Below are 16,863 nucleotides of genomic sequence, written 5' to 3' on the forward strand. Positions count from 1 at the left end.
TATACACAGTATGTAGTCCGAGTTTCCTCTGGCCCCGACACCAGACTTGGACATTTTGACAGATAGATGTCCCACACCAGACATCTAGTCTGGTGTCAGGGCCGGGGGAAACTCGGGCTAACACAGTATGGTGTAACAGGTAGCTATTCTATGACTTGAGTTTTTGGAAAGTTAACTAACGTTGATGGTGTAACAGTCGCTGGGTTAAATTAATTATCTGACCCAATACATCCATACGTGAATTGGAATGCAGCAGCTTTCAACTAAGTTGGTCGAAACGCTTTTAGCGGGCAAAGAGAGACAACTCCTGACAAGCCAGCATTTTACATAGACTTTTCAGAAGAAAATTTAAAAAGATTTTTTATAAAAGATCCTTGTTTATAATACGCGTTTTAGATGTATAAAACATATCTTTGTAATTTGTAAGAAAATAATTTCTTCTTCGAGTAGATTAGGTCCTTGTACTGAAATGTCGAAGCTGTCGTATTCTGTACTACTTTGATTGACACTTGTATGACACCCCTGACAATGGCAGTGCCTTGCGATGGGAACTGAAGTTGCACGTCCTCTTTTTGAGTTCCGAAATTTTGGGTGTTATCTTCCGAAGTGGCTCAAAATGTACTCCTAATTAATTTGACACACTAGAGGTATCTGCTGACTTATTCAATTATCATGAGAGCTGTTTGGTGAACCTAAACCAGTGAAATTTAACGTAACAGCTGACAATATACGTTATGTATTTGTATACACACCACCATTAACAACTTACTGTACTTGTTTGTGTTTCGAGGCGCATTATCGTTATCATATTTGACAGTTACACAACATTTATCTTAAAACTGTAGTTCGCGAAAACTTCTCGTAATCATATTATTACCATATGTTCACTACGATAATGAGCATAAGCCAGTATTTCAATCTCCTTTCTATAATAAATAAGACTCTAATTACATTTCATCTATGATATGAATACGTATTTCATCATCATATATATGCCATTAATAAACAAGGCAGCGTATTGCAAGGCAATCCATAGTCCCCCACCGGTAATTATTTCTTTATTTTAACAAACAGTACACTCATGCCAGGAAGCATGGGCTACAGTGAGGATATAGTGACCTAATGCTTGCACTCCGTCATCCAAAGATGTCCTTGTACACTAAATCTGGTTACTCCAGATGAAATAGTACAGAAGATATGCCCTGGACAATATTTTTCAAAAATGAAGGTCAAAGGTGAAGTCAAAAGTCACAGTGACCTAATTCTTGCACTCTGCACTCCGCCATCTTAAGATGTCATTGTTCACCAAATATGGTTACTCCATGTGAAATAGTATAGAAGATATGTCCCGGGAAAACTTCTTGGAATGAAGGACGGAAGGAAGGACGGAAAACAAAGGGTTAATACAGAAGGACATCAGTCATCTTTTAAATGTATTAGTGCAGGAGTGCCTCAGGGCTTGTCCTTGGTCCATTTCTCTATATAAATGACATCACTTATATAGTTACTAGTAACATTAAACTTTTTGCAGATGATACCTCCCTCTTTATTATTGTTGATGATAATCCCATTCAAGCAGCACAAAATCTCACTAATGACTTGCAGAATATATGTTCTTGGGCTAAATCTTTGGATATAAAATGTAATGCATCCAAAACTAAAACTATGATCTTCACACGGAAAAAAGAAACTTATCACTCTCCAATCTTCTTCTCTAATCAACCACTAACCGACAGTACTAACCATAAACATTTAGGTCTTACTTTTAATGAAGATGGTAAATGGGGCCAACGTATCCAAAATATTTATGATACAGCATATTAAAGAATTAATATATTAAGAAGTCTTAAAACCTCACTTGATAGAAGTACACTTAACACTATGTATATATCCTATATTAGACCAATTTTAGAATATGCTAATGTAGTTTGGGATAATTGCACTGGACAATCAAAATTATTTTTAGAATCAGTCCAACTAGATGCTGCTAGAGTAGTGACAGGGCTTCGTAGAGGTACATCACACCATAAATTGTACAAAGAATTGGGATGGGAAACCTTAGCAGAGGGAGGGTAAAAAAAAAATTAATTGTAATGTATAAAATATTGCACAATATATCACCAAAGTACCTTAATGGTATAGTTGATCCTTTTTTAAATGATTTAACAAATGTGAGATACCAGCTTAGACTAAATAGAGTTTTTAACCCCCCTGTATGCAGAACTGATAGCTACTTTAATAGTTTCTTTCCCTCAACCTTTCGACTTTACAATCAGTTAGACCCAGATATTTTAAATGCTCAATCTCTTCCCCACTTTAAGAAACTAATTAACATAATTAATAGTATACCTAATAATGATACTCAGACAGTGGTAAAAAATTCTGGTGATAGAAAAATCAATATTATACTATGACAATTTAGAAATAATGCTAGCAACTTAAACTTTGATCTCTTTAATGATCATCTATTAGAATCTGCTTCATGTGTGTGTGGTTATATACAGGAGACAAGTTATCATTACTTCTTTGACTGTGCCAGATACAACAATCACAGACAAGTTATCATTACTTCTTTGACTGTGCTAGATACAACAATCACAGACGACAAGTTATCATTACTTCTTTGACTGTGCCAGATACAACAATCACAGACAAGTTATCATCACTTCTTTGACTGTGCCAGATACAACAAGCACAGACAAGTTATCATTACTTCTTTAACTGTGCCAGATACAACAATCACAGACGAGTTATCATTACTTCTTTGACTGTGCAAGATACAACAATCACAGACAAGTTATGATTACTTCTTTGACTGTGCCAGATACAACAAGCACAGACAAGTTATCATTACTTCTTCGACTGTGCCAGACACAACAATCACAGACAAGTTATCATCACTTCTTTGACTGTGTCAGATACAACAATCACAGACAAGTTGTCATTACTTCTTTGACTGTGCCAGATTCAACAATCACAGACAGGTTATCATTACTTCTTCGACTGTGCCAGATACAACAATCACAGACAGGTTATCATTACTTCTTCGACTGTGCCAGATACAACAATCACAGACAAGTTGTCATTACTTCTTTGACTGTGCCAGATTCAACAATCACAGACAGGTTATCATTACTTCTTCGACTGTGCCAGATACAACAATCACAGACATGTTATCATTACTTCTTTGACTGTGCCAGATACAACAATCACAGACAAGTTCTCTCTGCTACTCTACTCAATGATAATCATTCGCATTATACTTTACATACTTTACTAAATGGTTGTTACCATTGTGACAATGAAACCAATAAAAATATCCTAGAGAGTGTCTCAACCATTATCTTGAACTCAAAAATATTTATATAACTAGAATGATCTATATTAACTTATATTATAATGTACTATCAATAATCTAATATTGTAAACATGAACAGCAAACATGCATATGGTTATAAATATCATTAAACGCTTTCTATAAACACAGTGTGAATATGATATACTCACCCATTAAATCAACATGTACTTGTATTTTGTAATCAATAACAAGTAGTTGAATAATTATATCCTCAATGTATACGTATTATAATGTGAATATTAATATACCATACAATATTGACATAGATTATTCACGATTTTTAATTATATAAGCCTAATATTCAACTACATGTATCTATGAGTCACTCTGTGTGGATTTTAAACTCTAGTCAAGGAATATGTCAAAAACCCACTTAATACTCTGGTGAGGTCAAGAAGTAGCACAGCTTGACTTGTTACCTTTCATAAGCAGTTAGAGTTATCTCCCCTATACCATATGACTTGCACATTGATAAATATCTGTTTTGTGTATAAGTTGTATCTCTTTTCAATTTTTCATTTCACTGATAAATTATAATATATTTATATGCTGATTTATACAAATGCATGTAGGAGAGAACTGATATAGGCATAGCCTGTTGTTCGATCCAATTCATACAACATCATGAATAAAATTTGTTGGACGGAAAGACGGACGGACGGAGTGCAAACCTATAGTCAAATACGTTACGAGATGAAATAACATCTTGTTGTACGTACAAAAATAAGTTGCCGTCGGCTAAGACCATTACGCAGCTTTGACGAAAAGAGGTTAAAACGTATAAAACAAGAACCAAACCCAAATAATTCAATCGTTGTATTGAAAATTATCTAAAAAAAACATTAATGAAAACAATATACATTGTACATGAACAGAACTTAAAAGAAAGAAAAAACGTTAGGCTGTTCTGTATCCGTTATGCAAGTTCTCGTATGTTTTTATTCAATCAATAGTGACCTAAATTCCAAAGTTTAGATCAGCACAAGCGAAAAGCAGAGCAACTTTTCTGTTGAATATTTTGGATTGTGTCGAGCTTTATTTGGCTTCACCTTCGCCATGTTCTGGAAAGGAGAGAGTTGAGGAATGTGGTGTTATTTTTCGTTTTTCATTTTGGACAAAATAAAATGACATACAATAAATACATAAAAGAACAATTAATTTTAGATTTTAGAAAAGTATTCCCATACTACATGAACGATTAATAAGCCCCTCAATCGGTCTCAATTTTAAGTATGTCTGTTCAGATTTACCAGCAATGGTAAGGTAAGATCAGATCAGATCAGAATTATTTTAAGTCGGTGGGCATTTTAAAAACAAATCTCTTAAGCTCTATAGAGCTTTTGACTGACATACATGTTACATATAAAGACATTCACACATGTACAAGTTAGACTAGTCCGAATTATTCTGACGTTTTATCAACTTTTTTCATATCGGTCTGTCGTCGATTAACCGACGACAGACCAATATGAAAAAAGTCGATAAAATGTAAGAATAATTCGGACTAAAATTAGACATATTGACACTTAGACAATGCAAATATTATACAGGATACAACACTTCAGATTTCGAGCTTTTGTCAGTATAGACACATTTGACGCATTGTAGTTAGAACAATACAACTAGCATATTTTAAAACCTATCAGATCTCACTACGATAAAGTTAATAAATTTCAAAATTCATATCGGGATAGGATGGCAACCTGCTCCGTACACCATCTGGATCAATACTTTTCTGTAGTTCTGAACCTTATTACCTACAGAAAGCTTACAGGGAAAGAAAGAATATCTGATTCAAATCACGTAGTTATCCAACATTTCTTGAAGTTATAATTCTTATGTAACAAGTGCGAATCTGTTGACTAGTGTCAAACCTATCCTGAGCTGCGGTTTAAAGGATACCACGTGCAATCTGGGGGGAATTGCACAAAAGGTTTAACGTAATATAAATTCTTTTTTTCAGAGCTCATGTACATGTGGTATAAGTACATGTAACCTTAAGGACTGATATAAAAACATTGTCTTTAAGATAAAGCTTTATTTTAACTTGATCTGTACGGACACGGAATTAGATTACGGACTTAAAAAAACACCTGAGGTGATCACAATAAACATGTAGACTATGTTAGGTAATATTGTAACTGGTATCACGGAATATGGAAAAAAATAATAGGATATAACATTTTTATCCGCTCGCCCAAATCAATACAGAAGAAGAAAAATATTCTATATATCACCACAAGCTACTAGCTAGCTTACAAAGATCAGAGACGTATAATACATAATAATATGTAGTATACGTCTCTGCAACGATGTCATCTGGGCGAAACTCACGTTTAGGTCTACATGCAGTAACACATATAAATATAGATAAGAGAAAGACAAAACTAAATCCTTTAGTTTGTATATAAACAACTGTTAACGGGCCTATTTTACTGCGAGAATGTACAGTAGAGCCTAAGTTATAAAATCACTAACAAATAACGTAACGTTAGTTTTATTTATAGAATAAAAATATATCATTTCAGATTATAGATCGAATGCCCCTTAAAATAAACGGACCAAGTGTATCCAAAAATAGAAAACCAGAGATTACTATAAAATGGCCCCGCTCGTACACTCTCCTCTCATTCTGACTAAGGAATGAGTGTAGTGTTGCTTCCGGAGCGATTTATATACGACTACTAAAAATAACTTATTACATCAGTTCGTGCATGCGCAGTCAACAATATCCGTTGGAGGTTCGAGCCTACTTGATAAAACACCCCGGAAATCGAGAACCAGAAAGGTACAAATAGGCGAAAATGTGTCATATTTAGGTTGCATTTCACTTTATATGATTATTTTGGAAACCATTGAAGACGTTTGTAATAATGAACGGCTTATAAGTGATGTAAATGCGGCACTGTTCTCAAACAAACATGAGCCAAGCCCCTTATCAACTGACATCGAGAAAATGGCGGACATGAAAATACCGTCCGTCTACTGACATTACGTTCAGAATCATGTTATTGTGATGGTTCCTGTGCACATATGCAGGCTATATTGTTTTAATTGCTGTGGATGTTTTTAAAGTTATATAAAAATAATCTAATTGACCATTTCTTTGGAAGATAAAGTGGACAGTAACATGATAATATCGAACTTAATTTATTTGGTGAAGGCCTCACCCATTCATTTTGAGGGTAAATGTGTACAATAGGCCCCTCAACTTCAATTGATAAGTCGGCTTCATAAATTTGTTGTTAGTTTTTAGTTTTACATTAGGCAAAAAAGGATCCACGAAATGTAAGTCTCTGTGAATGTTCAGATGAATTATTTACTAGAGTGAGTTAGCTCTCCAGACATTACAGTAGGCCTAACAAGGAAGACTACCGAATTAACTGCTGTGGTCTAAATTTAGCCTAAACTGTATGAAACCTAAGCTTTACATTGAATGTAATGTATTCCATGTTATTGTAATGAAGTAAACAAAATCTGAAGTTGATTACATTATTTGTCTTTCAGACCTGATATCAAGGGCCCCGGACAAGTCATCATGCAGACAATCAAGTGTGTGGTTGTTGGTGATGGAGCAGTGGGTAAAACATGTCTGCTCATCTCCTACACAACAAACAAGTTCCCCTCCGAATATGTTCCAACTGTAAGTATACTGATTTTTCTATTAAATTAACCATCAGAAAACCATAGCATAAAAGCTGAGACCCCCCCCTCCTCCTCTAACTAAACCTAACTCGCATTTCTTATCAATACTCAATAGCAGCAGAAATAGTAATGAAAAAAGTATTTGTAATCTGAAGTAGTAAACCAATCAATGAATAATTACATAATCAGCCTCTAATTTTATGAGACTGAATACCAAATATGACAACACTATTTCCACATTACCATCAATCATATAATAAAAACTTAATATTTACTTTCAATGCATACATTGTGTACATTTATTATTTGACACTTGAGTTCAGTAATAACGCAATTACGTCATATATCAATTTGTGATCAAAATCGAAAAGGGCAAACCAATAAATTATTGATTATTGTTGATCATCAGCCCTTCACTAAATGTACTGTACACGTGTAAGTTTCGAGTGTACTTGCTGCAGAGTTGATTGTAGGATTTAGTGTGATTGATGTTATGATGTATATCACTGTGCATATCAGATTCACATCACTATCAGCTTATCATGATTATGTTCCCTCCTTCCTCTTGAATCTGTCTTGAAAGTTAAAAATGAGATGTGTCTTGTATGTTGCATTGTGTATTGTATCCAGTTGTGGATCCAGAGTGGGTTTTGGGCTTCAGGAAACCCCCCACCATGAGAATTTTCTTTAAAAATCATGTATTTTCACAATTTTCCCCACTTGGAAACCCCCCTGGATATTTTTGAGAGACAAAAACCCAGATATAGGTCTCTGGATCTGCCACTGGTATGTAAGACTGTCATCTAAAGAATCTGAACGTGCATTCTTTGAGGTGTTTGGGCAAGATGTTGAATAAACAATGCAAGGAGAAGGACCATAGCGACCAAACAGGTTCCGTGAGCTACTGGAATTATGTTGTTTTCATTCATCTGATATCGATATGCAGGATCCTCGATATGCAGGAGTTACGCTCACTTTCGCTCTCTGCACCCCTGGAATATGTCATAGCAAAATTGAAGGCTCAATGTGCGCCACCCTGTTGATGAGACAAGAAGACTAGTTTCATCCTTTGATGTACATCAAAAAGAATCTCGTGGTCACGTAACAGTAAAAATTGACAGGCTTTGAAGTCAGGCGTCTCTTCTTTGTAATCGTCAAAGGACAGGTATGGGCCTAGCAATTGGTCAGGTGTTTTTTTACCCGAGACCAATCAAACAGCTATCTTTGTGTTTTCAATTTTTCTATGACATATATATATATATATATATTCCAGGGGTGTAGAGAGCGAAAGTGAACGGAACCCCTGGATATCGAGGATGCTGAATCGAGTACTTCTCTTTAGATGCACTGTGATAAGAAACCTGTTATCTATGTTAGCATGTTCCCTGTTAAATCAAGAGTATTTGACCTTTCAATGTAGTTTTTGTGGGGTGTGAATTTGGAGCACTGCATAGAATCAAAGAATTTCTAATGGAATTCTTTTCAAATCTTGTTTTCTCTTCCTTTCAATGTGTTTTCCCCTTTACAGGTTTTTGATAACTATGCAGTGACAGTAATGATTGGTGGGGAACCCTACACCCTGGGTCTCTTTGATACAGCTGGACAAGAGGATTACGACAGACTAAGACCCCTGAGTTACCCACAAACAGATGTGTTTCTAGTGTGCTTTTCTGTAGTTTCTCCTTCATCATTTGAAAATGTGAAAGAAAAGGTAATGATATGTCATAGTGCATGTATTTGACACGTACAGTATATTATATTTAATTTTGTGGACAACTCAACGTAGTAGAAGAACAGACTTCAATTGTTATGTCAATCTTTTTCATTAAGAAAAGCACCGACTACACAATAAAATGTATTATGATTAGAAACTGCATACACAGTTAAATTGCCCTAGACTGGATAATGGTTTTGATAATTTCAAAACATTTTAAATGCTTGTACATTATACCTGATATTGAGAAATAATACACATTTATTATATGTTTTGATTCTGAATATTAATATGAATTGAAAGATATATTGGTCAGATTAGTGAATGGTTTATATGACACACAGGTCTTTGGAAATAAAGTTATGGAATATGAGCAAGAAATATATGTATATATTCAAATAACAGAACATCATTTTTTTACATCTTTGAAATTTTAAGATTCTACCTTAGCTGTGAAGTATCACTGTTTAAACTTTATGAAGTTTGCTTTTATACTGATATATATATATATATGTACTCTATTGGAATATAAGTACTTGTTGATATTGAACATGTATAATATATTTATTGGTAAATTGAGTTTGTATGCCTGAAAAAGTTATGGTAACTATTTACTATACAAATGAAGATAACTCTTAGCTGTAAATTGACATGAGGGGAAGCAAAGAATGTTGTTTTTCTCCTCAAACAAAAATATGAATAAATGTAGGATATTACAACCTTTCATGCATTGTAGTGAAAATTAAGTCCGTAATCTGTTATATATTACTTATCTCTTTCATTCACAGTGGGTTCCCGAAATAACACATCATTGTCAGAAAACTCCATTCTTATTGGTTGGAACACAATTAGATTTAAGAGATGATGCCACAACTATAGAAAAATTAGCCAAGAATAAACAGAAGCCTATTACAATTGAACAAGGAGAGAAACTGTCCCGAGAACTAAAAGCTGTGAAATACGTGGAGTGTTCTGCCTTAACACAGGTGAGAAATAGTTTAGCTGACAATATGAAAAGAATCTGATAGATGTGTCAAATTCTTCTGCGTGTTCAACACTTATGTCAGACTTGAGGAGTGCAAGTTTTCGACAGAAATTACGAATCTAAGTATCGGACAGTCACATTGATATATTTATATTAATAATGAGTATTATTTTATTAAACTTTTGTCACCTTTGAATCAACTGAAGTACCAACTAAGAGAGATCTATGTCAATTTGGACGTTTGGGACCTAGGGGGTTTATTATGTCCCAACTCTCAAACTAGAATGTTAGACATAAATTGTTTGTGCAACACCATTTAATTTGAATAAAGAAATGTAGGATGGCAACATTAAAATCTTCAGTAATAACTTAAAAGAAGTGTGTAGTAAAGATATCCTACTGGGGGTTTGATGACTTGATGTTAGCCTAGTTATTAGGAACTTTTAATTTAGACAACAACATAATTGATCTCAGTTTCAAGTATGTAATGAGGTGTTAAAGGTTGTAATCCTTGCCATATGTTGGTAAGTACACATTTGGTTTGTATCGCATCATGATCAACCTTTGAGAGGGTTTTATTTAATCATATAGATAGTTGCTTAAGTTATGTCAGAGTAAGCTTTTATTCAAATTATATTTTCAATTGATGTGAAATATAGTAAAAACGAAGAGCAGATAGATATAAAATAATACACTGAGGTCAAGAATATCTCTGGTTTTAAAACAAACATTCATGTTTGACTATTACAGAAAGGACTAAAGAATGTGTTTGATGAGGCCATTCTAGCAGCACTGGAGCCCCCAGAGCCACCCAAGAAGAAGAAGTGTGTGCTGTTATAAATATAATGTATGGCAAAGTAATGAATTACACTCAAAACTTTGAACTGACAAAAGCAACTGCAAGAGCTGGGAGCGACAGGAAAAGCGGACAGAACAAGCAACATGTCTAAGCATAGTTATAAAACAGTCAAATTGTTTAACGGCTCAATCTGTGGCCAAAGACCAGCTGTTCTTCACATGTGATACCCCTATGTTCTTTGCAATCACTACTGGTAGAACATTGAAATTTAATAATTAAAGAAAAAAATGTAAGTTTCTATTTGATATTTGTTTTTGAAAATACGAAAAATATGCGAAAAGATATTAATATAAACACCAGTGCCCCAGGATTAAAGTTCTCTATATACCATAAGTCATTAAAAACATCATCACATAAAACACAGATTTCACTCATCTGAACCGTTAGCTCTATATGTGTGAACCCTTTGGTTGAAATCTGTCGCTGCTGTGTTACTATATACTAAAAGAATTTACATTCTTATTAATAGAATGCCCTATATATAATTATATTCTCATAAAGAAAATCCTGTTTGTAAACACAGCAGGCCATTAATTATAAGATGGGTAAAGAGTTATGTGGAAATGTATTTTTAAACAAGATAACTATTAAGGTTTCATTTAATATCAGAATTTACCTGGTTTTGATTTTTGTCTGGAAATCACTATATATCTATATATGCATGTTGAATACAGGTATCGCATATTAAAAGTGTAGAAATGCATGTGTGTTGAAAAACTGTGCTGAAAATATTTAGAAAAAGTATTCAGTGACCTTTTACCTCTGAACATTTTCCTTTAGTCTCTGCAAATGCTGTCTCTTTGTTGTCGTGACAGTACATGTATACAATCTTCCCATTGTTTGTATGATTTTACGTATATGATTCAGATTTGCCTGCAGATAAAACAAGTGCTATTACATGAGGACAGACACATTAGTCAGTATATCTCCACATTGTCTAGGATTTGTCTAGGGGCCTGTTTGTTTATGCAGAACAACTGGTTTGTCTGCTTTTAAATGTAACTTCTTCTGGAATATGCAGGCCTTGCAAGGCTTTGTCGAGGCTCGCCTGAGAGCAGCATCAGATTACTAGGTCCGACCTTATTTCATGAATAACACCCCATGTCCAAGCTGTTTTACCGTTTGCGGTAAACGAAAGCGGCATAGTATTCTTAGGATCTGATTATAGTCTAAATATGAAAAAAGTTTTCCCATTCAAATTTCTTTGAAATGTTACTATTCAAAATGCAACACTTTACCGTAATTTAAATACTGAATAATTCCATTTTTCTTTTTCTTTTTTGAAGTAGTATGATAATTATTCTTGTGGCGATTTTTGTGAATGGAAGGAGCCACACTATCAAAACAAAATAAGTGTGTTGCCAAAATGATAGGAAAAAGTCTGTCTTTGACCATATCATGTTATTTGTAAGACTTTCCTGGTCATGTGGAGACGAGTCTTGTTAAACTGCCATATGCTGCATGTGTGTCGACCAAAGCTTCCTGTATGTGATGTGTTGTGATCGTATGTTGAAAGAAGTGTGCAAGGAGAAAGTGTGTCCTTAATATCATTATATATTGAGGATGTATTACTATGTTAAAAATATAACCCACATAACAACGTCAAGTTTGCATTTAACTTTACACTAAAATAGGAAACAATTTTGTGCCCACATACAAAACCAAAAGGTAAATTGTATTTCATCTCTCAAATTTTCCGTGAGCATTTATTTTAAATGCTTGGTAAAGATGGGTTTTCCTCATCCACACCATCGGCAATTTTCATTAAGTCAAAATCTTTTGAATTTAAAATCTGTTGCACCAGAAGTAAGATGAAGCATACTTGTTGTGTATGAAAGGATTACGATTGTGTTTTTTTTTACTAGCTTGAATATGATATTGTCAAAAAGTTTTGATCATACTTAATTGTATTACCATTTATAAGGAAACAATCACTTCTTTTTCATAGGAGAAAACAATATTTTACATATTTTTTATGAATACTTTTGACCGTAAACATAGAGGGAACATGAAAGTTCATGTATCATAATTAGAAGAAGAAAAAGAAAATATACATGTATATACCTATCTATCTTTGTTTGGTGTTTTCTGACATTTCTCTGCCGCAGTTATTGTTTTATTAACAGGCTTTGGGTGCAATAATTTAAAAAAAATAACCCGTTTGAATTAATAATACCAGTAAGTGCTAAACTTATGTTAAACAATACTTTCATTTAGAAATAACAAATTGTGCATATGATACAGCTAGAGAAATTCTGTGTGTTTATATTAATTATTTTAGTAGTACACTTATTCAAAAATAAATATCAAGCATATAATTATGCCATGTTATAAAATTGTTAAGTGATCTGTAAAAAGTAAGTATGAGATATATGTATCACAAAATATTGCGAGTTGTTAAATACAAAATGGAATTTTGGACATGAGTTTTAAATCTGAATATTCTGAAATATCAAAGAATTTGTCAAAAAACACCCCAATATAAGTACATATGTAGGACTAAAAGCTGTATAATTATATGCCTTTGTAAATATATCATTGTATTTGTACACACTTCATTTGTATAGACTTATAATAGTATTCTACTAGAGGTTAAAATTAGATTTATTTTTCTTTCTGAAAACTTTCACCTTCTGTTGAAATTACCACTCTTTCACTCTTAATTTCAACATTTGGATAATGTCATATACTTTGAAAAGTTAATTTTGGATTGTGAAAGACTCTAGAATTGTTACCTGTAAATTGTTATAACATGAAAGAACAGTGGTTTGGTCTGCACCTGAACAGGACTGAAGTCTACTTGGAACATACACAGAATATTCTTTCTGTTGTTGCTTAAAAGTTTAGGAAATTTATTTCTACTGCCCAATATACACTGTACTATTGTGTTAAGTGCTTTCTTTATAGATCTGCTACATTGGACAAAATCGTTCACCAAATAATGATCCTTGTTTTGGTGTGCAAGAAATGAGTAAACAAAACGCAGTAAAACTTTTAAAAAATTGGCTTGGTCCAATTATCCATCACTTATTTGGTCATCTTCATTTTGTTCCCAAAACGGTATTATATACATACATATATTGTTCACTTAGCTTGGAGTCTATTGTATATATTTCATGGTTAGATAATATTATTATGTGTATTTAGAAAGCGACATATTGTATATACTTTTCTCTGTCAGTTGCTGAATTGTAACTTTAATTTAATGTTACTGCAATACCGTTTCGTCTTTGTATACAACAGATGATGCAGAAATAAAGACTTGGAAGAGAGTTCTGACAAACTCTCCCAGGGAAAACATGCACACATAGCATGTATCTCAAAATCAATATCAGCTTGTTCATGATTTGACAACTTGCTTATTTATGTTCAATGGAAAGTTAATTTTAATTGTGCCAAACTTGTCCAGTGTTTCTGAATTTTTCTTTCTCAATCTTTTGCTTTAAGAAACAGTTCATGTTTCTGTTAGATGCACTTGCACCTCTTTTTCTGTTAAATATTTCTGCCAAGTCATTGTTTGGTTCCAAGTTTTTAGTGACGTTTGGGTAAATATTTTCCAATTTGTCTCCAGTAATCCTTTATCTTTTACCGTGATTGACTTTCAAATGCTTAAGAAAAATAAGATTTCTTGGAAGCTGGCGTTTAAATTATTTTTCATGGCAGCCGAAGGAATCTAAGTACTAGCGTTGTTTTCCTCTCTTTTCCATTTGAAAGAAATAAGAATACACCAAGAACGTGAAGCATTGTGAACATTGTACTCCTACAAAAATGTATAGAAAAAAGTCTGGTTATCTGACAATTAAAATTGACATTATTAATGGAAACAATTGTCTTTTGTATTTTAAACTGACCGGAGACCGAGATTAATGTGAACTACGACATCATCCTTTGTCCGTCGCTGTGTGTGGTTTGCCTTTCAATCTTCATATTAAGGTTGCCAGAGCCTCACTTGCGAATCTTTTTGTAAAATTTTGTCCATTGTATAAAATCATCCTTGTGAAAAATAATTTATCATGGAGAAACAAGGTTTCTCTGCAACAACAAGTGTATTAACATCCTTATGAAGTGGTATCGTTGGGATTAATATCAAGTGCCCAATTTTTTTATTAGCTCACCTGCCCGAAGGGCAAGTGAGCTTATGTTATGATGCGTCGTCCGTCTGTCCGGCGTCAACTTTTTGCTTTAAACAACTTCTTCTCAATAACCAAATGGCCCGGGGTACTGATATTGGGCCTGTAGCATGCTGGGATGAAGGACTACCATGTTAGTTCAAATGAATGACCTTGGCCCACTTTCAAGGTCACTGGTGTCAGATGGCTTTAAAATCTTCAAACAACTTCTTCTCAATAACCAAATGGCCCGGGGTACTGATATTGGGCCTGTCGCATACTGGGATGAAGGGTTACCAAGTTTGTTCAATCAATAACCTTAACCCACTTTCAAGGTCAAAGGGGTCAAATATGTTAAAATCTTCAAACAACTTGTTCTCAATAACCAAAAGTCCTAGGAAGATGATATTTGGCCAGTAGCATGCTGGGATGAAGGACTACCATGTTAGTTCAAATGAATGACCTTGGCCCCCTTTCAAGGTCACTGGTGTCAGATGTCTATAAAATCTTCAAACAACTTGTTCTCAATAACCAAAAGGCCCAGGGTACTGATATTAGGCCTGTAGCATGCTGGGTTGAAGGGCTACCAAGTTTGGTCAATGAATAACCTTAACCCTCTTTCAAGGTCAGAGGGGTCAGATGTCTTACATCTTCAAACATCTTCTTCTCAATAACCAAAATGCCCAGGGTACTGATATTGGGCCTGTCGCATACTGGGATGAAGGGCTACCAAGTTTGTTCAATGAATAACCTTAACCCACTTTCAAGGTCATAGGGGTCAGATGTCTTACATCTTCAAACAACTTCTTCTCAATAACCAAAAGGCCCAGTGTACTGATATTGGGCCAGTAGCATGCTGGGATCAAAGGCTACCAAGTTGGTTAAAATGAATGACCTTGTCCAACTTTCAAGGTCATTGGGGTCAGATGTCTTTAAAATCTTCAAACAACTTGTTCTCAATAACCAAAAGGTCCAGGGTACTGATATTAGGCCTGTAGCATGCTGGGATGAAGGACTACCAAGTTTGTTCAAATGAATGACCTTGACCAACTTTCAAGGTCACAGGGTCAAATGTCTTTAAATCTTCAAGCGACTTCTTTTCAATAAGCAAATGGCCCTGGGTACTGAAATTGGGCCTGTAGCATGCTGGGATGAAGGACTACCATGTTAGTTCAAATGAATGACCTTGATCCACTTTCAACCTAATGTCCTTGTTCAACAATCAAGGTCAGAGGCGTCACATGTTTAAATCTTTTAATAGGTTCTTATGAAATCTTATGATTACAAGTGTTAGTTTAATAACAGGTGAGCGATGCAGGCCCATTGGGCCTCTTGTTGGTCAAATATCAAGGTCAATAACATTAAAGTTAATTTCATCATAATAGCAAGTAATATGTGACAACATAAGACCAAAACCTATCTAATTTTGGGCTACGAGGTGTCTGCATTAAATGCTACAGGTCATGCTTTCTGATTGGTTGAATGAAAGAGTTATGTCGCTTTTTGATTGGCTTGTTATAAATGCGATAATGCATTCATGTTGACCTCTGACGTGACCCTCTATGGGATGTTGTTAGATCTTCAACGCGACATATCAGTAAACAGGAGCGATGTGAAGATATAATTTTAATTAGATTGGACCAAAACAAATTGATTACTCATGTCTCAGGCCCACGCACATTTCATTTTAGGGCACCGCATTTTATCGTGAAAGTAGCTTTATAAAAAATCTGGAAAATTGGTCTCCCAAGTCCCGAAAACGTTTGAATAAAGATAAGGAAATTGATATACAGGCAAGCATTAAAATTATTATAACTTATTAGTCTTGTGTGCAAATGGCACTCATTTCGGTACAAATAAGGAATTGGGGGGTTCGTGATTCTCGTCTGGAACATTGTGGGGGGATTTTTCGAAGGCTTGCGCTATGATGGGTCTCCACACAACCATAAAAAGACAAGGTAATGCCCACATTGAACGTTTTACAAACTACACAATAAAAAAAAAATCGCACTCGTCTCATTTTTGCAATGAAAAAACAATGAAAAAAACAAGCCCGAAAACAGAGTTTTTTTTTTTTTTTGCCTTATGTACAATGTTGTAGGCATAGATCCAAAGTCCAAATTGATGCACTGGCCAATGTCGATAAGGAAAAAAAATGTTTGTAAGGAGGTTTAATATGAACTGAAAAGTTAG

At 34.3% G+C, this 16,863-nt stretch overlaps 1 protein-coding gene across 1 annotated transcript; it reads left to right on the forward strand.

Annotated features, from left to right (window-relative positions):
• Positions 1-6,005: 6,005 nt before the first annotated feature.
• On the forward strand, positions 6,006-14,385 carry LOC110463971 (cdc42 homolog). Its single transcript, XM_021518940.1, has 5 exons — positions 6,006-6,146; positions 6,866-7,001; positions 8,532-8,714; positions 9,506-9,703; positions 10,453-14,385. The coding sequence occupies exons 1-5, from the start codon at positions 6,073-6,075 to the stop codon at positions 10,540-10,542; spliced, it is 681 nt and encodes a 226-aa protein (XP_021374615.1). The 5' UTR covers positions 6,006-6,072; the 3' UTR covers positions 10,543-14,385.
• The last annotated feature ends 2,478 nt before the right edge of the window (positions 14,386-16,863 follow it).

This window comes from Mizuhopecten yessoensis, unplaced genomic scaffold (genome assembly GCF_002113885.1).
Source record: "Mizuhopecten yessoensis strain PY_sf001 unplaced genomic scaffold, ASM211388v2 scaffold10949, whole genome shotgun sequence".
NCBI lineage: Eukaryota > Metazoa > Mollusca > Bivalvia > Pectinida > Pectinidae > Mizuhopecten > Mizuhopecten yessoensis.